The 23,348-nt window shown below is 35.5% G+C and overlaps 1 protein-coding gene across 1 annotated transcript in view; it reads right to left on the minus strand.

Annotated features, from left to right (window-relative positions):
* Positions 1-1,951: 1,951 nt before the first annotated feature.
* Positions 1,952-23,348, minus strand: part of LOC123550957 (E3 ubiquitin-protein ligase rnf213-alpha-like) — a 158,058-nt gene continuing 136,661 nt past the window's right edge. Inside the window, exons 74-94 of the mRNA XM_053540043.1 lie at positions 23,060-23,176; positions 22,445-22,555; positions 22,117-22,170; positions 21,423-21,614; positions 19,979-20,087; positions 19,355-19,389; positions 18,811-18,908; positions 18,498-18,651; positions 17,345-17,519; positions 16,730-16,830; positions 15,146-15,203; positions 12,842-13,161; positions 10,944-11,073; positions 10,554-10,640; positions 10,020-10,209; positions 6,911-7,139; positions 6,626-6,700; positions 5,501-5,692; positions 4,780-4,878; positions 4,108-4,307; positions 1,952-2,887 (exon numbers count right to left, since the gene is read on the minus strand). Coding sequence (XP_053396018.1) covers positions 2,722-2,887; positions 4,108-4,307; positions 4,780-4,878; positions 5,501-5,692; positions 6,626-6,700; positions 6,911-7,139; positions 10,020-10,209; positions 10,554-10,640; positions 10,944-11,073; positions 12,842-13,161; positions 15,146-15,203; positions 16,730-16,830; positions 17,345-17,519; positions 18,498-18,651; positions 18,811-18,908; positions 19,355-19,389; positions 19,979-20,087; positions 21,423-21,614; positions 22,117-22,170; positions 22,445-22,555; positions 23,060-23,176 — 2,892 coding nt within the window. The 3' untranslated portion in view covers positions 1,952-2,721. The remainder of the gene's footprint in view (positions 2,888-4,107; positions 4,308-4,779; positions 4,879-5,500; positions 5,693-6,625; positions 6,701-6,910; positions 7,140-10,019; positions 10,210-10,553; positions 10,641-10,943; positions 11,074-12,841; positions 13,162-15,145; positions 15,204-16,729; positions 16,831-17,344; positions 17,520-18,497; positions 18,652-18,810; positions 18,909-19,354; positions 19,390-19,978; positions 20,088-21,422; positions 21,615-22,116; positions 22,171-22,444; positions 22,556-23,059; positions 23,177-23,348) is intronic.

Raw genomic sequence — 23,348 nt, forward strand, 5'->3', positions numbered from 1 at the left:
TATCAGCTGAAATTTATAAAATACCTGCCGAGTGGCTTTATTTTGTAGATACCACATGGTGGTACTTGTTTTCTAAACAATAAATATAGCATTTTGTTATATGTCGGCACTGACGACTGTTGCATTATATGCTAGACCTGACAAAATTGTCTCACTTGAAAACACGTTTTCGTATTATAGTATGAACGTTTGGAATGATATACCTTTATATCTAAATATTTGCAGTGTAAATAGTCCTTAATGTTTTAAAGGAAGGTACAGAACATATCTATTGTAATTGACTGACCTTTCTTTAAATACCAATAGAATGAATTTATTGCATAATAAACGTATATGTATGTCCTTAATATGAAATTTCTGTCATACAATGCATGGTGATGGTATATACTTTCCTTGTCCCTTTTAGAGATTATAGACAAATCTTTTTTGATTCTACGTTACCTTAATTTCGGTAGACTGCATATAATATAGATGTATATTGCCTGTCTGTTTCTTGATGTATTACCTTCTTTTAATAAAGATATAAGTAGTATTACATTATTTTTCTTATTATTACATTATTATCGGAGTTGTAATGAACTGGATGTCTCGTGGAAATTTAACGTCATAATTTTCATTCATCATTCCACTTGTCTGCCGTTGTTTATTGTAGAATATACAACGTTTGGCCGCCTTTTTTGTTTGTCTAACAGAAACATCGAACTAATAAAGGCATTGCTGCGGTTTATTGCTATTGAGTTCATATGCATAGGAAGCGAACCAGACAGCACAAATAGTTAAACATCCAAGCATTTGAAATAAGTATTTAATAAAAAAAATAACAACAATAAGACCTTGTCCATTTTCAATCTAAAATGCACATTGAAATATAATGATAAAACTTATACTTCAGCCATTTTTACTGCAGAATATACTACGCCTGACCGCCCTTGTTACTGACATAAAAATCGAGTCAATAGACCTGTTAATCAAGGTTTACTGTTTTCTGATTTGGCATGGTTTAGATTTAAATGTGAAATTCTTGTTTATTTTAAAGCATACAAACATGCTATAGTCATATAATGATAAATATTATGTTGAACTTATTCACCCGAACCATTGTTTATTTCCTTTTTGAGTGACAAATAAATTCGATCAGTTTATGTTACCATTTTCTTCCCTGGTATATTTTTTGTGGTTTAAAACACTCACTGAATAAGTTTTAAAGCTGATTATGATATTTTACGTCATGAAAGGGTCATCATTTGTACAGCACAATACCATATGCTTACACCACGGCAACGATTCTTAACCGGAGATAGAACAGTCGTTATTGCTTCTCTTACTTTAAGGAAAGCAATAAATCATACTATAACTAGTACTTTAAACTAGACGCAAATTGACTCCCCTTATAATAAGGTTTTTCCGAAAAGCGTCGGTGGTGAGTTTGTCTTTGACCTTTGGCCTACTGACCTCAAAATCAATAAGGGTCATCTGCTGGTCAAGACCAACCTCCGTATCAACTTTCATGATCCTAGGCCCAAGCGTTCTTGGGTTATCATCTGGAAACTGTTAGACTGTTCCTAGTCACTGTGACATTGAACTTTGACTTACTGGCTTCAAAATCAAGAGGGGTCATTTGCTGGCCATGACCAACCTCCCTATTACATTTCACGATCCTAAGCCCAAGCGTTCTTGAGTTATCATCCGAAAACCGTATAACTGTTTTGGGTCACTGTGACCTAGAACTTTGACCTACTGACCTCAAAATCATCATTTGCTGGTTATGACCAACTACCCTATCCTATCAACTTTCATGATCCTAAGCCAAAGCGTTCTTGAGTTATCAACCGGAAACGAATTGGTCTACATACCAACCAACCAACAGACAGACCGATCGACATGTGCAAAACAATTTACCCCTCCTTCTTCGAAGGGGAAGGGGGTGGGGTGATAATAAATCGGAGACAAGTATATTCCTGCTCTTTATTTTGCAGAATTGGGAACATTAAATAAACCATACTAAAATAAAATTGACAGTGTCGTATGCGGAAACGGTCTCGACAATTATGACCGAAAACTATGCAAGTATCGTCAAATGTCTGGAATCATTAATTATTCTAATACATGTTACACGTTTTAGTATCGTGAATGAAAATTGTTCAGTTGTATATTCAAAATATTTTAGCGATTCCTCAATGATTTTCAACCTTCAATTTTACAGTACATATGATAATGATCAATTTATCAATACTTTTTATAATGATGAAAATAATAATAAAAGTATTAATAGTGATGATAATAATAATAATAATATAAACAAAGATCGGTTACAGGCAAAATATAATAGTCTGAAGTTTTCATAACGTTAACGCTTTCGCATTTTAAAGGAAATAAAATTCTGTTAAAAGAAAAAGAAATAACACGATACTTTTCTCAAAACGTACATACAGTGATATTTGCAAGCCCAATGAAACTACAATAAAAACTGTAAATAGATATGATACGTAAATGTGCCACTTGGCTACTAATTGTTTTGAAGAAACATATATGTAAGTAAGTTTCAACACTCGAACATATGATTTAATGACCACTGAAACAGGTAACAATCACAGATTAGGTAAACAAATCAAAAGAATGTCCCAAGGCACATGGTTGGTTTTTTATACAAGTGTCCAGAAGCCTTTAAGGTTCAGTTTTATTTCAGTTTAATTATTTCCTTCATATAATTATACGCTTGTTTTATGTTCGTTTTGAAGACCTTTTCTCTCTCGTTATTTTGTATGCTGCTATCCAGGTCTTCACACTATGCCTATATAATAATTCCTTTGGAAAATCCACGAAGACAGCAACATCGAGAGCTGGATTCTCCATGCCATCTACATATCCATATAGCCATTCACCAAGCCTGGATTAAGTGAAAAACACATACCAACATAACTCATTTTCTTCTAACATGTCACTATTGATTCAGCAAATTCGCTCGTTAGGAATTCGGAGATCTTAACCAGTTTATGGCCCTGCACGTGTACCGGTACGACATTTTACCATTATCATGATAATTATATCATTATGGGTTTGAAAAGTTGTTTTACTGCTGTTTTGGCACTGGAGTAATTCGTATATAATGGAATATATACTGAACAAAAAAAGAAACTATCCAGATGTATAACTGGGATATATTTTAATAAAACACTTACATTTATAAACTTGGTTTATTTTCTTTAAACCACATTACACTTTAAGAACTTCACATGTTAACTTTAATAAATCGACCAACCGTCCAGTCAGTAGTCCCACAACAGCCTTTTTGCACGAAATTCACTTGCGCGTGTAAATAGCGATTTTCTTTGTGAAATTTCATTGTTATTCAAAACATTGATGATTGACTCACTCGAAAAACAGCATAAAGTTTAAACATATTCTTGGTTGCATGGCTTGACTGAATCAAATTCAGCGCTAGCGCGCAATTGGGATGTTACAATGTGACAGACACGTAGAAGATATAGCCAGAATTTAGTGCAAAACAAATATTGTGGAACTACTGACTTCACGTTTGATCGATTTTGTTTGATCGATCGTTCTTCATGAGTAATGTGGTATGAAGAAAACAATTCAAATTTAATAAATTTAAGTGTTTTATTAAAAATACCCCAGTTATACATCTGGATAGTTTCTTTTGCCGTGTAGTCTAGTAGGTGAAATCTCCTATATTAAAATTCTCGTGGGCAACATATAACAGTCAAGCTTATTTCATCGTAGAATCATACATAGGTAGTTTGTTGCATGTTTTAACTATTGCTGCAGATGGATAATAAAGATAACAGACTGTAGTCACATATCTTTGCACTCCTCAGTTAATGCTATAAAATCAATGGAGTACATAAATTGGAGTGTAATGAATATTAAATCCCAATGGAAATCTGTATTCGTTTCCTTCTAACAAAATGAATTGATTCTTGAAAACAAAAGGCAATGCTACTTCACCAGATAACTGGTTTTAAACACCCTACGATGCTACATTAATTGAAATAAAAACTAAAATTTAAGGAAGAAAATGTACAGTGGCACACACAGTTCGCTAGGGTACGCAGAAAAATGAAAATGAACACAGTTTATACAATGTACCTGTTTTCGGTTGTTGTAAGGAACTCCTCATCATCCCTGTTTTGTCTCTCAGATACAACAAGTATTATAAACTCATGAAGTACTTCAACAAATTGAGACTGTTTTACTACTGTCAATTTTCCAATGAACTTTCGAAGATCTAACAAAAGCTCCTTAGGTACCTCATCATGAAACTCTTGCGTGACACATTCAAATGTGCTCTGAAAAATTGAAATCAAAGTAATAACATTGCCTTGAGATATTAACATGTCTATATATTTCAACAAAAACTAGAACTCGCTATATCCTGCGATCTAAAATCATTTTCAGGGAAAATGTTGCCCAAGTGCAGTTGAAAACATTGTAGAAAAATATGGAATACAAAAAGCACATCGGATCCTATGCATGACACACCACACTGTTGTGATTTATAAATTATGCTTAATACAAGTAGATATGAAATCATATCTATGGCTCAGGAAAAGAGTGAAAGGTTTCATCACCTTTATATCAATCCAAGTTAACAGTTATAATGACACTGCAGGTAAACCATAATAAAAATCCAACTTAATCTAATTATCCCTGCCATCGGTAAAAGCAACATTTACTTACTTAAAACACCCGGTCCAAATTATGAACCAATTTACTATATTACATGACTATTAAGGGATCACCCATCATGTATCAACTCACCAAACTATGTTGCTCTGAATCTGTCATTTTCTTCGACTTCTGTAGAGACAGTAGCAACCAAAGCGACTGCGCATGCTGAAATTGGCAAACCTGGCGAGCCTAGAATAATATAATATAATATAATATATTCACTAACTTAACCGACTGCCTTCAAGCATAAATGAATTTAAACAATGACAGCTAAAAACACAGTTACCCAGACAAGTTAAACACGCGTAATTTATGTGAAATTAAAGCCATGATTGTGCGATGCATGGCTCCCTGGTTGTGTTTTGGTTGCCCTGTGATTCTATGAAATTTACTTAACTCTATTGTTTTTCATTATATCATATCTGGACTAGCTTTGAGCAATATCCGATAAATAAAATAAATAAATAAAAGAACATTTTGTTTGCAAACCCGAATATAAAACTACACATATTGACGCTTTGATTCAATAGGCATTCCCGTTTGAAAAGTGTAAAAATTACATCAATTATTACTAGCAGTATACAATGTTAAGCGCCTTGTTTGCAACCCGAATATTAAACTACACATATGACACTTTGATTCCAGGCATCCGTTGACAAGTGTAACAATTACTCAATATTACTTAGTCTACAGTTACATGTTAGCCCAATACACAGTGATCCGAATCGGACAAAACAACAGGTTTCTTTTCTAGAAACCATTTCATTAAATGCGTATTCTGATCTTATCGCATAATCATTGTGAAATTAACCTTCTGGCTATGTAACGAAAGGTCCATCTGTAATGTTTCAGTCATAAACTCATGAAGATTTTCATCTGGATTTCCTCCCGTAGTTTTCAGGAAACTAACGGTTATATCAAGGTTATCTAAAGACTGACAAATTTCAGGCAGAGTTTTCAACTCGCTACAAATACGTGTCTTCTCAGCAGTGGTCAAGCAAATCTGAAATCACAGAAGAGTGCTACTGTAGTGAAACTATCTTTATGAGATCTCAAGTCATATAGAAAGTAGCTGTCCTGTCATTCGCGACGATAAATGGTCAAGTTTTGAAATATATATGCCTATAAAAAACTTACAATAATGCCTATAATAGTACTTACAATAATGAAATATAGTATTTACGAGAACAGTTAACTTTAATGTCATAGATGGATATATTGGCAAAAGGGTAATCATTTCTTCCGTAAGGATATATAAGATGCAACGAAAAGCGTGGTTCGTGAATAACCTTTTGCAAAATATTGAAGAGATTAATTTTATGGAAGTGTCCTAAAATCCATTAATGAATGACAAAACAGTGGACTTGAAAAAATAGGAACTATAAATACCTCCGAACTCGAGGTGTGACACTAAATTAAATGCTAGTAGTCGTATACAATATTCAAAGCATGTCCTTAAAATGTAGAATAAAACTTGAATTTTACAATCGACAAATCGACACTATTAAAAATGAACATTATCCAAATGTTATGAATGAATAGAGACATAGTCGGAATACACTATATTTTACCATTCAGCGTATCTTTGGCCTTTGTGCAATGTTTATCATATCTTGATAATGACAGTATTGGTCCGTTGGGATCATAGAGCCCATTCAACTTTATAAAAGAACACAGCTTGAGTCGGTGGTAGGGAGCGTGAGGGTGTTGCACATTTCGTTAACTCTCACGAACAGACCCAATCAAACCGGGTCTGCTATTATTTTAAATGGTTGCGTTCTACGCCTCCATGTGATCTTCTTGTAGTTCTTAAAATGAAAAACCTTTTCCTTTGACCTTCATTTTTGTCGTGATACTAGAGCTACTGACTCGAATCTGGAGGCTCTTCGTCGCCAGGTCATGGTAAATGCTTAAGAAGTTAAAAAGCGGATCATACCTGTGGTATTTTTTCGGCTAGTTTCTTGAACACTTCAGTATTTGTGAATTCTGTTCGATACACCATCATGTCAATCTGTAATAGAATAATAGACCTAAATCTATAAAATAAAAGTATTTTCGGGCCATTAGACACAGTTATACTTTATGGTATTAAAACGTTTTAAATGACATCACCATCCATTAAGCATTCCTAGTGCTTAATCAGTTTGTAGAATAATCGGAAGTACATTTTAACTACCATAAGCTTAAGCAGACTGCGTACTACAAAAGAATACATATATACCTGCAACACTCTCCCAACATCTATTCGTGACTTTGAGAACAAGAATCGATCCATAATCTGTCTCTCCAAACCACCAAAATCATATTCGATCTTCGTACCTTTTCCCATCTCAAAAGAATACTGACAATTTGCAAGAATCAGTGGAAGGATATCCCGGTGAGGATCATAACAGATCAGGTGTGCCGATGTTACATCATTTGGCGCAATACAGCTAACACTTGAAGCTTCTCTGCAAATGTTACGAATTATCAGTTTTCCTTGTCAATATTCTATTTGGAACCAGATATCAAATATACAATTTATTAATTGTTATCCGTTTGAAATATACTTAGAATCATTAAAATAAGTTAAAAGTTCAGTTTTGTACATTTCTTCAATCTTCAATAAAATTTAATCAGGATCATCTTCTTCAAGCAAAGGCGATTAACAAGTTAATTGGTGAACAGACAGAGGAAATTGACAATCAGTGCTAGATTGAATTATACTACCATAACATTTACATATAAATAATATACATGTATGAAGGCATATTTCTGCCATAAAATAATGTAGGTAGCTATAGTGATAATATTGTTAACTTTCCAGGAAATTTGTGCATTTTTTCTGAAAACATTTCAGCATTAATAATATTTTCTTGATATTTCATTTATTTCCTGAAAATGTTTAAGCGTAAATTTAGTGTTGCGTTATTGTTCAAAACTGCCATGGAAGGCTTGGTAACTATTAAGATAATATTCTAAACTTTCCAACAAAGTGTACTTCCTCAAAACACAAGCGCAATAAAATACTTTTTTCAAGATACGCTTTAGAGGCCTCCGTGGCCGAGTGGTTAAGGTCGCTGACTTCAAATCACTTGCCCCTCATCTATGTGGGTTCGAGCCTCACTCGGGGCGTTGAATTCTTCATGTGAGGAAGCCATCCAGCTGGCTTACGGAAGGTCGGTGGTTCTACCCAGGTGCCCGCTCGTGATGAAATAATGCACGGAAGGGCACCTGGGGTCTTCCTCCACCATTAAAGCTGAAAAGTCGCCATATGACCTATCATGTGTCGGTGCGACGTTAAATCTAACAAAAAAAAATATACGCTTTTTATTTGCAGAAACTTTCGAAATATCAAGGAATTTCCGAAAGTATCGAGAGAGCTGTCTATAAAAGATGGTGGCATATTTTTGCCACGATATAGCTAGGTAGCTATCACGATAATATTGTAAACTTTCAAAGTAATTTGCGATTTTTCTGAAAACATTTAAGCAAAGAAAAAATGTAAGGGTAGATTTCCCGGAAGCACAGAGCACCCAAAACACAGCCATAGAGCCATGCATCGCATAGTAGGCCCACAGCGAAAGAAGCTGTAACGGAAAAATATTTTAGACGGGTTGCTTCTAAAATCCAACATCATAAGCAAGGATTAGTATTAAACAGGGAAAGCCACTATCCTAAAACGTAGTATTCCTACTACTTCGCAGACACCCACGTACAAAAGACACACAAAAAATTAGCATACACTGACAAACAAACAGACAAGCAAGAAAAGACATCACTCTCATGACAAACACGCATATATTCATATAAACATAAGCAGGAAAAAACAACAGTCGGGCACCGCCTAAGGACGGCCGGCGGACAAAATTATGGTGTGCACGATAAATTACTCATGGTAAAAGGAGAGGAAGCAAATGCACAGAAGCGTAAATGCAAGGGAAAGGGATGGGATTGGGCAATGGGGGTAAAAGGGGTAGTGAGGGGAAAGCGGAAAGAAACGCCAACAACAAATAAGAAACCTACACAACACAAAGTACAAGACGGACAGAAAACAAGTTGAAAACAGGGGCACCGCCTTGGAATTGTCAGTTATCTATAAAGGAAACATAATATTTCTAGATATTTCATTTGTTTCCTGAAAATATTTTAGCGCAAAATGTTGCGTTACTGCTTGAAACTGCCACGAGATACTCGGTAGCTATCACGATAATATTCAAAACTTTCCAGAAAAGTTGTGTATTTTTCTGAAAACATTATCGCAATAAATTATTGTTATAAAAATTTATTTCCAGGAAACTTTAGGCTATTGAAATAAAGGTTTCAGAAAAATTGGATATATCAAGATAATCACTGCAAGTATCGAGGTATCTATCATGCTAATAAATTGCAACTATGAGCACCTACGCAAAAATATCGAGATACTAATGTAGATATATCTAGCTATCTACCAACAAAATAGTAGAAAGCTACGGTGGTATATTTCTGCCTTGAGATATCTCGATACTTCAAAAAGTTGTCTCGATAAAGAGAAGTTTTCTGAAAAGATTATCTTTATATATGAAGGTTTCATGGAAATGTTATTGCAATAATTTACATTATTATCTCGTTACATTCTGTGAACATGCAAGTGCCAACAGCTGCCATTTCTTAGCTAGCTGGCTATCTCAATACTCGAAATTATCTTGATAGTTCTAAATTTTCTGAAAAGTCTATCTCAATAGCCTAAAATTAACTGGAAGTAAAAAGCATATCTTGAAATAATAATTTATTGCGATAACGTTTTCAGAAAAGTGCACAGCTTTGCTAGAAAGTTAAGAGTATTACCTTGATAGCTACCCAGCATCTCGTGGCAGTTGAAAGCATTAATGCAAAAATCTGCGCTAAAACTGTTTCAGGAAATACATAAAAGATATCTGGAAAATATTATTTATTGCTGAAATGTTTTCAGAAAAAAAGCGAACTTTTCCTGGAAAGTTTACATTATTATCGTGTTAGCTACCTTGCTATCTCGTGGCAGAAATATGCCACAGCCAGTGTTGTGTTTTGAATATCTTACACTTTTAGATTGAATAGTTGAACTTTGTAAAAATGCAAAGACGACAATGTCCTTAACGTCTGGTTATTAAATGACATCAAGTCCATGAATGGAGGAAACGTAGAACTAGAACTGTATTTACTGACAGTTCTCAACATTTGATGAATATTAACTAAAGCAAAAGTCATATACATGTAAATTGGATAACAGACGACGCAGAATGCACGATTGCAAGAGTCCATTTGAGCTTTGTGTCCGGTAAGCAAAGTAATGTAACAAAAGGTGGAGGGCACAAATTTTATACTTTTAGTACCTCTGTGTTTCCTTTAAATAATTGTGTAAGAAATCGTTTTGCTTTCTCATCAGGAAGTCAAGCAATGCATACGAACACAGTCCACCTTCCTTCGTTGTTGGCAGCAACATTGCTACAGTTGTCTTATCATTCATACTGTTCACACAGTATTCCTTTGGTACCGACATTCCTCCTAAGTCGGTAGGACACACTGCAAATTAAGAAATGAGCCGTGCCATGGGAAAACGAACATAGTGGCTTTGCGACCTGCATGGATCCAGACCAGCCTGCGCATCCGCGCAGTCTGGTCAGGATCCATGCTGTTCGCTTTCAAAGCCTTTTGCAGTTAGAGAAACTGTTGGCGAACAGCATGGATCTTGACCAGACTGCGCGGATGCGCAGGCTGGTCGCAAAGCCACTATGTTGGTTTTCTCATGGCGCGGCTCAAATGTATATATAAACAGAACTGTTTACTATTCTTATTTTTTCATTTTATATATGTTTGTCTCTTTTACAAAACATAATTATACTATAAACAATCATCACAAAACTTACCGTAGTGTTGTAGACTCTCTCTGACAAGTTCCCACGCATCTGTAAAGTCCTGTAATATCAACTCTGTTTCCATGCCTAGTACTGCATCTACAAAATGCAAAACCATGTGTATATTGATTTTAACCCTAGCTTTCTGCAAGTTATTGAAGGAAAGCCAACATTTAAAATAACAACAAGTACTAAAAACAACAGGTAATGTGTACAAAAATGCACATAATTTCACAAGGGAATATGCTATACACCGTGTATGCTAATTTACCAGACTACCTTTTAATAAAGAGCTAGTAAAGCTAGCCGGACATGCATTTATCTATGATGAATGATATCTCTCTCTCTCTCTCTCTCTCTCTCGTAATGGACACGGATATCAATAAGCTAACTTAACAGTACCTTTCTTGAGTTGAGCTATTGTTATCTGGGCTGCCTCTGCCTTATCGAGTTTCTTCTGGTATTTATTCAACAATGCTCTATGTAGACGCAGTATGCTTGGGATATACCTCAGGGCTCTCAGATAGTTTTCCTGCGTAGATATACATTAGAGCAAAATGTTAAAACTATTTCATTAGTCTATTTGATAAATGAAACAAAAACATAACAATTCATTACCCGATTAAAATGCTTCTTTGAATATCGAAAACAAATGAGAAAAACAATCAAATGAGGACAATTTTATAAACGCTCAATGTAGAAACATTGCTTTTACGCTATTTACTTCTTTTGTACCGCTGATATTACTAAATTACCTTCCGTTGCTGCAATCTGACTAAAGTTCTCGATCTTTCTAAAAGTTAGATCTGAAGACAGATCTTTCTATATAATCTAATATTGCTATTTTTATTTCCATCACTCTAATTTTATTTGAAGCAATCAGGCGATTCGTTTCAACAAGCGCTTGGCTAAAAGGGACTGGACTCAGATTTTGGCCAAAATAATTTTATCTTTAGACTAAAAGTTTCATTATATTATGAACATAAGAAAATGCGATTTTGTTTCTAACCTATCTTTACAAAATGTGAAATCAAGAAAAAATTACGCCCGAGCCGCCAATCGAACCCGGGCCACCGCGGCAATAAATAATTTCCTGCCTTCTTGACCAGGACACTATAGAAAAACACGTACTTATCGATGGTTAAATCTAAAGCTTTATAAGTGAGACAGTTTACCTTTGGTACACCTTACAAACGCCTTTTATTTTTGAAGGAAAAAATAAGAAAAACATCTTATTCTCGTGTGTTTTTGTAAACTTTCTTATTGGAATTATAAACCCGTACGTGATAATCACACATCGAAAACTAGAACCCCAGGTTGAATACAGATATTATTTTTAAACTTCTACTTTCACTTTCAAAATGTTGAAAGCAAGACTCTGATTGGTCAACGCGAGTCTGAATAGCCCGACTTCAATGCGTAGCGTTAATTGGAGATGATTTTAATCATATTGCCGTAGCTATAATGATATTGTCCAGATAAAGTTATTCAAGAGTTATTGTTCGCATGGTCCTCACGTCCGCGCTTCGCACCTCGATTGAATAGTATTGTCTTGCACATTTGACAAAATTAATACTTAGAATAACAAATTTGTAACTATTCAATAAGGTTTCATGATTCTTGAAGGCGTTTATCTTCCAATTATCCCCCCCCCCCCCCCCCACCCCCGTACCACTTTTCATTGCATCAAGTAAAATTTAGCATTGGAGTAAATCATATAATGATTTTGTCTTTAATGCTATATAATATGAATTATAATTAAGACATAATTAATGATCTTATGCTCTTAACTTTCCCTTTCTGATATCTATGATCAATTTACAGTCAAGGTCATGTGGTACACATTAAAATCGCTGATTGGAAAAGAAAAATTGTGTGGATGTCACCAAATTACACAACCACCTCTACATTTCGCTTGACAATATCATGACAGATATTATGCAGATTTACAACTTTAAAAGCACATTGTTTTTATATATATATATTCTAGGAAAATGTAACCAAAATTGTGAATATCGCCAAGACGCCCATAATAAACATACGCTTGAAGTCAAGTTGTTTCAAATAAAAACTCAAGCAACGGTTCAATCATTTTTTATTTACTAAGTTTGCCTAAAGTCTGAAATATCAGCATTTAAACAAATTTCACAACGCAAAATATGTTTTATAAAAACAAACAGAATGTCCTTTACATGAATATCATCTTTATCTAAATGAAAAATAGTAAAATTCAGGTTGCCGTTTATCACTGATATTCGAAATTATCGTTATGAACAAGTAATCAGGCATTTTTGAATCACCTCTTTCAGGAAAAGCTGCAACACTTTATAATTCAACTTCTGCTGAGCCCCTCCAATCTTTGCATCAAGCTCTTGTCTAAGATGCTGTAAGGACACTGGTGTTCTATACCTCCATACCCTTGGAACATTTTGGATTTCTTCAAGACTGTCATTTTCTGCATTTCCTGTTTTATGCATTCCGTGTTTAGGCACTGGTGTCTTGTATTTCCACAATCTTGGTATGTCCATTACTTTGGAAGAGTTTTCTTCCGGTGCCTTTGAGATTTCCATTTTTGGCGAGTCGTCAGTTTCATATAACAAACATAACAGAGGATCTGCCCCTAAAGTGACATGAAAATAGAACTATATTACATCAATGTGTACCTGACAGAACCGAATTCTTCTTATGTTTGCTAAACACCTGAAGGGTGCTATACAGAATAAGTTTGGTGAGTCATTAAACAGTTAATCAGAAAAAAGATTTTAACCTTTTGCCTGCTAAATTTCTAAAATTGACTGGTCCATCATTAAATTTGGACAATACCATCTATTACTATAAGGGGTGCTCATTGAAAATTTACTGACTGAATAGCAAACAGTGCAGGCCATGATCATCCTGCACGGACGTGCAGGCTAATCTCGGTCTGCACTGTTGCAAAGACATAATCACTTGCCGCCAGCAGACTATGGTTAAGGGTAATACCTTTTTAAGCTGTAGCGGTCCAAAGTGGTCCATTTGAAGAAATATGCAACAGGACCTTATAATACTGCTGCGGTATATGAGAAGAAGTTGTTCAAATGATTTTCGTTTTTTAGCTCTAGAAGTCCTAAACAGGGGTCAAGTGTCTCCATCTGACCAAACTTGTGAGACGATCTTGCAAAGATGCTACATACAAGTTTGATGAAATTCTGACCAGCAATTCAAAATGAGAATATCTATTAAAGAGCAATAAAATTTGTTACAGTTCCAAAGATATTCGTACTGGATAAAGTGAAATTTATAGCTGAGAAACCTTTGACAAAAGTTAAGAGCTTTACCTTTAAAAAAAGGATTCTCGACATTGAGCTTTACGTCTTGCGCATGACACTCCGTCTTATTAAAGGAATATACATTGATCGATGCTCTTAATGGCAAGATGAAGGGCAATAAAGCACCCTGCTTAAACATATCTGAGTCAAAGTAATCTTCTTGATGACAAAAATCAAAAGTCATTCATTAAAACGTTTTATATTATAGTGCATCTGTTTCTCCTACTCCAAACCGATGCGAGTTATAACTGATTTGAAACTAAGAATAGTTTTATTTCCTAGTCTAAGTATTACAAACGACATGTTGTCTTGTCACGGTTAATGTATGTGCTAGGTCATTTAAGTATAAATCCAAGCATTAAAAAGTCTAAATGGACATGAGCCGTTTCATAATGCGAGTTGTAGAGTGTCAATAGGTATTCATATGATTAGACCTTGTGACATATCTTTTTATCAAGGTGGATCGGTTTCGAAACGACCAAGTGTTAAAATGTCCAACAATTTTCTAAGATTAGATAACTAAAATATTCATAGACTGATTATCCAGTTTTTCTATGTCTACTCGTAAGACAAACATTCTGACCAAGTTTCAAAAATTGTGTTCCCTAGACTGCCACATGTCAAATGTGAACAATGGGCGTCTTCAACAACAATATTTCAGCCATATAAACGACCGTGTCTACTTGTAGCGGGGACCTCAATGCCCAATTTTATAGTGCTGTCTCACTTGAATATCACACCGTAGTCATGTGACATATTACCCCACCCAATCACATTATACACCAGTCTGACCAGTCCTAGAACTGTCCTCTTTATGCTGAGCGCCAAGCTAGACCACTTAAACTTGGACCATTTTTTCTAGTCTTCATCTACTTTGAATACTTGGTTCAGGTATGGGAAGTTTATTAAGGTCATGAATAATATCTTCAGTGGTGATAAAATCGTACAAATGCAACAGAGAAACTACTATAAATGTTCATTGACATAAATGCCAAAGTTCTGTCATGGTCAAGCTTTAGCATGACTTTTGACCACACTTGTGACATTGACTTTTAGACAGGAGCATGTGTCTTGCACGCAGCACTCGTCAAATTCTGGTATATATTTCAGTTAGATAGAAAAAGGAAAACTACATTCAGTTCAATGTGCTGCCCGAACAAGAGTTATCATGACGCTTGACTTCCACGTCAGTGAAAAGACCGATGCATATCAACATTATAACAAGCTCGGATGGGCAACAATGTTGCACACACGCCGAACAGCTCGACAAAATTGATGCAAAAATATTATACATACCAAGTCTCTTGTCTTTAGCTAAACACTGGTTAAAAGCCTTCAGCTCATTGTCAATGTTCTACACAATAAAAAAAGACAAAAGTCATAATTACTAGTATTTCGTATGAAATGTTTCATTACTACATTTCGAAACATTTTGAATGACGCAACTTTATAAACTATATACCTGACTTTATACAGTTTCAGAACTAAAGCTTAAGGACACACAGTAAGTGATCATATTTTAATACTTTAGTATTAAAAAGCAGCGTCCATATATCATTTTGCGGATAAACATGTATTTGAGGACCATCCAGCTGACTAACGGAGGGTCGGTGAAATAATGCACTGAGGGACACCTTGGGTCTTTCTCTACCATCAAATGCTGGAAAAAAGCTTTTTCAGGAGTTTGTACAGAGATCCTATTGCTGTATACAGCGCATGATTGGACATATTTTTATCATTTGTCTCAAGGACTTAACAGGACAGCAGACATTGCAGCAACAAAACTTCAATATCACTATCAAACGAAGCCGGCATGCTTTGGGTAACTAAATTTTGGACAGCAGTTTCCAATATAAACATTAAAGGAAATATGATCGCACTTTCCGCCCCCTGTCGGCCATGTTTAATGCTGAATCGAAATAAACTGAACAGTCTCAGCATAGGATCACCCGATGAACATTTGTATGTAGGAAATGTCGTTTAAAGGTGTTTCCTGTATTAAGTTGTGCAACAAAGTAGGAGCAACTGAACTTCTTTGGAAGAGTACTTTCCAAGAAGCATTCCTACCAAGTTTCATCAACTTCTTAGGAGATATCGTTTGACGCCGATGGACGGAAAAAGGACAGACGACGGAAGGACGACAAACGACCCGCACAACCGCTTACCTTCTGAACGTTTAACTATAATCGAAAAAAGGCATGGCATGTCTTTCAATGGCAGAATGGTTCATTTTTGTTTCATTTGTTTATATATTTAGCGGTATTTTTCACGTGACTCCATATAGAAACGAAGGCATACAAACTGCTATCCAGTGCATGCTTCTTTTATATAATGTACATTTATGGTAGTGAATATTTAGACATGATATCATGCTGCATATCCAAAGACAACTTCCAGTTCCATAAACCGCGTGTCCAGATCCAGCTGCCTCTAAGTTAGAAGCCTCCCGATAATACGTTTGTAACTAGCCTTAGTTTAGGTAACTGGCACCAAAACCAGAAAGAAAAGGCCATCATACATGTTATTCTCTGCCCTAGGTATACTATGAGAACCATATGGGTGCAACAGGAAACATATACTAGCCAATGTCAATCGCACACTTCTCAATTTAAACCCGCACTTCGGCAAATGGTTCCTATGCTTATTGAACAATTTGAAATTTATCTTCTATCTTTGTAGAGCCAGCAACTGTCAACAGTTTTGCTATATGAGAGGAGCTTAACATAACAATTCAAGCTCAGTTAAATAAATGGTACAAAGTTGATTAGTATACACAATATGGTGTAAATTTCAAAAACCTGTTTAAAACACCACAAACTAAAATAAAAATCGAAACGAAACGCTTTCCCTACAGCAAGGTTTGAAATAAACTCTCATTACCTGCAGGGTGGTTTGTAGGAAACGTGCAGAGAATTCTGTTTCCCATTGATTTCTTCCTCGCTTGCTAGTTAAACCGCTCACCTCTCCTCTAACACGTTCTCCTACAAATACGTATGAAGTTTTATAGCAAGTTCTTTTTACAAACTCGGGATTGCACATTAGTTTTATGATGATTGTTAAAGGGTCTTCTAAGTGTGCACTGGCCTTTATTCGCCTAAACAGTGTACATGAATTATAATGCACTTAAGCCAGTCATAATTTCTTCTTTAAATCTATCATAACATGAACGTCCACCTTATTTACAGTTTAACATTCATCGCTTATTCATTTCGAGTAAATGGTTGTTACAGGACCATATAAGGACAGACACAAAGAACGTTTCATTTTGAAAACTAAAGTATAAAGATAAAAATGTATCATATCTTCGGTTTTCTTGCATACTGATAAATGTTTGGTGACAATGTCGTTAGGGATACTTCTGTTTTACTATCTAATAAAGCACCACGACTCAAAGTACTCACATTGAAAGCTTTTAATTAATAAAAATAATACAAACGCAGGAGTAAATTCTTTACAATTCAATGGCATATACACCATATAATTTAACTAATCTACCTCCATCATGTGTTTTCAAGATGTGGTCTATAATACTGTGAACATAAAGAAGAGCATCGTCTACACTTCGACCAAGGGAGTGCTGAATGTCGTCAATATCACGTGCAATATGACGCCAAACGAATTCTCCAACACGTGCTTCCTCAATGTCTGGTCTGATTAATGAACAAACACCCTAAAAAGATAACTAAAGTGAGCTGGTACACTATTCTTGAGATCCTTCAATGTATAAAAATATTTGTCTAATTCTGCTTAAAGTAATGTCACAAAAGTAAAACGAATATGTAATACTTTTCATTTACTATAGATATAAAGAAAACTTGTATTGTATAGTTATATTTAATTAATGCTTCAAGGATTGTCATTGAAAACATTCTAACTCAGAGATCGTGACAGATTTTAAGTTTCAATATATGTGGATTTTTGGTTTTCTTCGCAAAGAGCACGTTCCCTAATTTCTGCGAGTCGTAGCTAAAATACTATACATCAGGAACAATGAATATGACTCCATCAATTTACAATCTTGTCCTTCAACCAATATTGTTGAAATATATGTTCGTCGCATTGTTTACCATTGAAACATCAATGTTTGTACGAGAAAACATTGTATCAACGTTAAAACAAGATGTGACCGGACATGGATACATTCATCAATTATGATATGTGATTAACCTCATCATACGGCCTTGACCTTGAACTAAACTGCGTGGGATATTTCGATCTGAGCTGAATGTTGCAATATTCACGTAGTTTCTTTGCCAAGTTAAAAATGTATGGAGTAATATCTTTGTACAACCACAATCTTGAATACCTCATCTCATAAGGAAACTTATTTGTTCAATGTTGCTTCAATATCCTTTAAGATGATATTGAACGGGTCAGAAATACTATCTATTAATTTTGACACTGAACCAACATGTCTAAATGTACTTTTTCTACGTTGTCTAATTATGGCAATTATTTTGCAATGCTATTTGAAACTCAATGGGAGTCAAACAATACAGAGCAGAAATAACTTTTTGATGAAATGACGGAAGTACGAGCTAATGACCGCACCAAAAATTTACATGTCTCTCTGGACTTTAAGAAGTCAAACTGACAAAAATAATGACTAATACTCAGAACCGGCAACTAGTTTTCACCTAAAACATACCTGCAGGTTAATGCCTGATCCGACATACATTGCCACGTGCAGTATAAGTCGGATAGTAGAGCACTGGGCAGGTGTAAGTGTCCTTTCTGTTTTAGGACCTCTACCTCTGTTTTCTGACCGCCCTAGGATATGACCAGTCATCGTGTTGTCCCCTCTTTAAAAACAGTACAGGAAAATAACATATATCACCCAGCTGTATTACCGTATAAATTTTCAATATAACTACCGCTCAAAATCGGCTTTAAATACAAATGTACAATACACTTTTATTCCTGCTTTTGTTATATAGTGTAAGTTTTACAAAAGAGCTAACCCGTGGTCAAGGACATTTCCAGGCCGCAGATGATAACCTTGTCCGCCTATTGCTGACCCACATTCCTTGCAGATAGCAACGGTGGCCGGGCGGCCGCACTGAAATCGTACAAAACACAATAAAAGTAGAATTCAGTAATGAACAATACCAATGAAAATAGAGACACAAAATTATGAAAATATAAAATATATCGTTGTAAATCAAATCTAAATGTAGATGGGACCGATTGGTTAAGGCCGCTGACTTCAAATCACTACCCTCTGATCGATGTGGGTTCGAGCCTCACTCGGGGCGTTGAATTCTTCACGTGAGAAAGCCATCCAGTTGGCTTACCGAAGGTCATTGGTTCTACTCAGGTGCCAGCACGTGATGAAATAATGCATAGAAGGGCACCTGTGTCTTCCTCCACCATCAAAGCTGGAGAGTCGCAATATGACCTAAGATTGTGTCGGTGTGTTGTTCAACCCAACAAAAACAAAACAAAAACTAAATGTAGATAATATCAAAATCAAGAAATACGAAAACACAAAGTTATGTTACTTACGTCTCCAATTACATACGGGTGGCCGTTTGGACATCCTGCGAAATAAATACGTATAATTAGTATTTTAATCCCTGATTCTGTCACACGATCATACAGTCTCAATATGGCACTGGTATATAACAAGAATGGTGTCAAGATTGTATGACACTTTCCGACAGAATAACAAAAAAGCGCAACAAATCCAGAAAATATAATCGGATGTTTGGCCTTTTTATGTTGATGAAGTATATCAAGTTTTATTTCAATTGGATGGAAATTGTAGGTGGAAATGAGTACACAAAGTGTTGATTCAAAGTCCAGAAAACGGCCACAACCCAAGAATAAATAACAGGATAAGAAAGCTACAATCACATGCACAAGTCCACTTCATTTTGATGATGTGTGCCGAGTTTCATTTCAACTGAATGGAAACTGTATGTGGAGTCGTGACAGTTTCAATTATTTATACCTTCTAGGTTTTTACACCGTGTGCATAAAAAGCAACACAACAAATAACTATACTAAAATGGGTCATTATTTTACATTTATACAAATACCGACAAATTTCTGTCAACGGATTCTGAGATGGTAAATAGAAACGATTTCCTACAGCCCTAAAATATAATGCATGATGCGTTTACTTACTGTAAAAGACAGGATTGTCATCAGCACCAACGACATTATGACGAGCAGCAAGAAGTGCATCTTTCACATCTTGAAGGTCATCTTGCGGCATTGTTGGAAGGAATGCATTCTAAAGTGTTTTGTAATAAAAACAAGAGGGTCATGATGAACCTGGATCGCTCACCTGAGTAATATGAGCTACATGTTTCAAATGTCAAACTGATGCTAAAATATTAAGAAAGTAGGTCAGTAGGTCACATTCATGGTCACTGAAAATCAGTATTAAGATTGGTGTTCAAAACTGTATATGTCATCAAAATTTCAAGGCTGTATCTTAAAAAGACAAGAAATATGTCAGTAGGTCATTGTCACAGTCATGTGACCCCTAATAACTAGGGATCATCAGATAATTATAATCAAACAGTCAAGGAAATATGATCAGATAATTTTTGAAGTATTTTTTCCTATATAACTCATATAACAAGTGACCCCCGGGGTGGGGACTCTTTTCACCCCAGGGGCATAATTTGAACAATCTAGTTAGAGAACCACTAGGCAATGCTACATACCAAATCTCAAAGGTCTGGACCTTGCACTTTCAGACAAGAAATTTTTTTAAGCTTTTTCCTATATAAGTCTATGTAAAACTTTGGACCCCCAGGGCAGGGCCTCTTTTCACCCTAGGGGCATAATTTGAACAGTTTTGGTACAGGACCACTAGGCAATGCAACATGCCAAATATCAAAAGCCTAGGCTTTGCAGTTTCAGGCAAGAAGATTTTTAAAGTTGTTTCCTGTACAAGTCTAAGTAAAACTTGGGACCCCTGGGTGGGGCCTCTTTTCACCTCAGGGGCATAATTTGAATAATCTTGGTAGAGGACTTCTAGGCAATGCAACATACCAAATATCAAAGCCTAGGCCTTGCAGTTTCAGGCAAGAAGATTTTTAAAGTTTTTTCCTATATAAGTCTAAGTTAAACTTGGGACCCCCTAGGTGGGGCCTCTTTTCACCTCAGGGGCATAATTTGAATAATCTTGGTAGAGGACCACTAGGCAATGCAATACGGACGGACGGACGCCGGACGGTTGGCGATTACAATAGCTCACCCTGAGCACAAAGTGCTCAGGTGAGCTAAAAACCGTAACACATAAGCTATTTTTCACAGATGAACACATGCTTAATTTTACCTCATGTTTAGCGGGACAAACAACTATCCTTTTTCTCAGCTGAACGGATGCTAATAAACTGTATCACAAATCAGTGTGAATAGTCTCCATTATGAACATTTGAGGGCGGTATAAATTTTTCAATCGGTCTAGCAAAACGTGAGCACATCATGCGACAATTTTCTAAGCATATTGTGAAGTTTTGAAAATCAGAGTTTTATCAAATTCAAATGTGCAGAACTTCCTTAACTACTTGAAAAGCGACAGAAAGGAACAAAACGTAAATCTGCTGTCGCTTACGGCTAATGCTTGTGGCTTCCTCATCAATGCCATCAGTGGTTGAAGTAACGTTCTATCTCCTTCCAAATGGGACAAAGTGGACATGAAGTGGACAATTAAAGATACTATTCCTTGTGTTCGCAAATCATCACCTTCTCCATATGATAGGTGTAGAGGCAACAACCGATTTTGAACAATTGCATGTCCAAAGGCCTTAAGAAGAAAAAACTAAATGCATAACGTGTAAATAACAGAATTTTCATTTACTTCTGCGACAAAAAGGAGGAACTATAAATTAAAACAGGAAGAAATTTATGTGGATTATTGTCTAAAGTAATTTTGTTAAATTGTTTTGAAAGCCAGAGCAATGGCTTCAGAGCAGAACACAAATTTTTCCATGAATTAAATTTCAAAATCAAGCACTATTCCCTCAGAGAATTAAGATGGTTTATATAGTTTGGTAGAGGGTCAACAACGGAATATTTCTATAAAAGCTCTTTGATGTTATGCCAACGGTTTCTTACAAGAACATTTTTACATTACCCGCGTTGTTTAGAAGAAAATACCATTTGACGCAATATGTTGGCGACTGACTACAATATCGCCCTTAAGTAGTTCGATGAAACAAATCAGAATACTGCTAGTTTAAGATCATTTTAGCTATACTTTTCACAGATATTATTGTAAAACCATTTTATGTGGAATAACAACCTACCTTATTCTTAACAATCTTACAGCCATCGATAAATCCGTCTATGGTCTCAAATGCCTGTTACGAAATAAAAAAAATATTAATATTAAAATTAAACAAATAAACATAAAAATATCATTACTCCTGTTTTAAAGATGACGAACATATGAACTGAAGCTTCTAGGGCGTATCTCCTGTAAATACTCTTCTTTCCGCTCCAGTTATACACTTTTTGGTTTTGCGTATTGTCACAGTGTAAATGGTTGCACATAATGTGTTACTAATATTGAATACAGATGATCATGTGCAGCTTTCCCACTCAGATTTGATTAACACCTTAAACTGTTCATACCTGCGGTGTAACTTTTCTCCGTTTTTGTGGGTACAGGTATGAACCTGTTATCTCTCTATGAATTGCGAGCTGTAACAACGGCTCCACTCTGATTTCGGCTGCATGCAGCTCCTGCAACAATGTACAAATGTCGAAACAGTTATTGCAAGAAAACGACGAAACAAAAAATTAGACTAAAACTTTAAAGCACATGTACTCAGTCAGCTACCGGTATAACGACGGTAAACATCAACCATAAACAATTATAAATAAGGTATATCCGTGTCGCGAATATTAATAACACGGGAAGTGTACTTGACTCTTACATGTCTTGAAAGCGATATGGGCATAATGATTTTCCGACTATTTGAAGATACATGTTTCAAACGGAGTAAACAGTTTTGAGTATGGTGTCTTTTACTATTAAGTCATCTAAGCCAACCTCTAAGCCAACAAATACAATTTTGGGGAGTGGAAAAAACGTCCAATTTTTTTTAAAACCTGTCACTGGTGGCAATTAATGCTGTCCTGATTTTCTAAAAAAAAAACGGTGGTAACATCAGTCTTAAGGTTGGTACAAAGTTTTATTTGCAAATTTTTATAAAGTCAAAACTTAAAAAGTACAATATTTTATACCTGCACAGTTTCATCGAGTAAAGCGACATCTTCACCAAGTGCAACCTTTGTCAGCGCCTCTCTGATCTTTATATATGGCTCGCCGCACACAATATATCTATCGCTCACTTCGACCACCTACAATATTCATTATACTATTCTACTATAATTGTAGAAGTTTGTTTCAAAAAAACAAATCTGATGAATACAGACAATACAGAATAATATATACAGTTTCAGCTATGATAGTTGTAACTATACGAACTATACGAACGGCAACAAAATAATGTTCCCTGTGCACATTCTTACA

Source organism: Mercenaria mercenaria, chromosome 4 (assembly GCF_021730395.1).
Source record: "Mercenaria mercenaria strain notata chromosome 4, MADL_Memer_1, whole genome shotgun sequence".
NCBI lineage: Eukaryota > Metazoa > Mollusca > Bivalvia > Venerida > Veneridae > Mercenaria > Mercenaria mercenaria.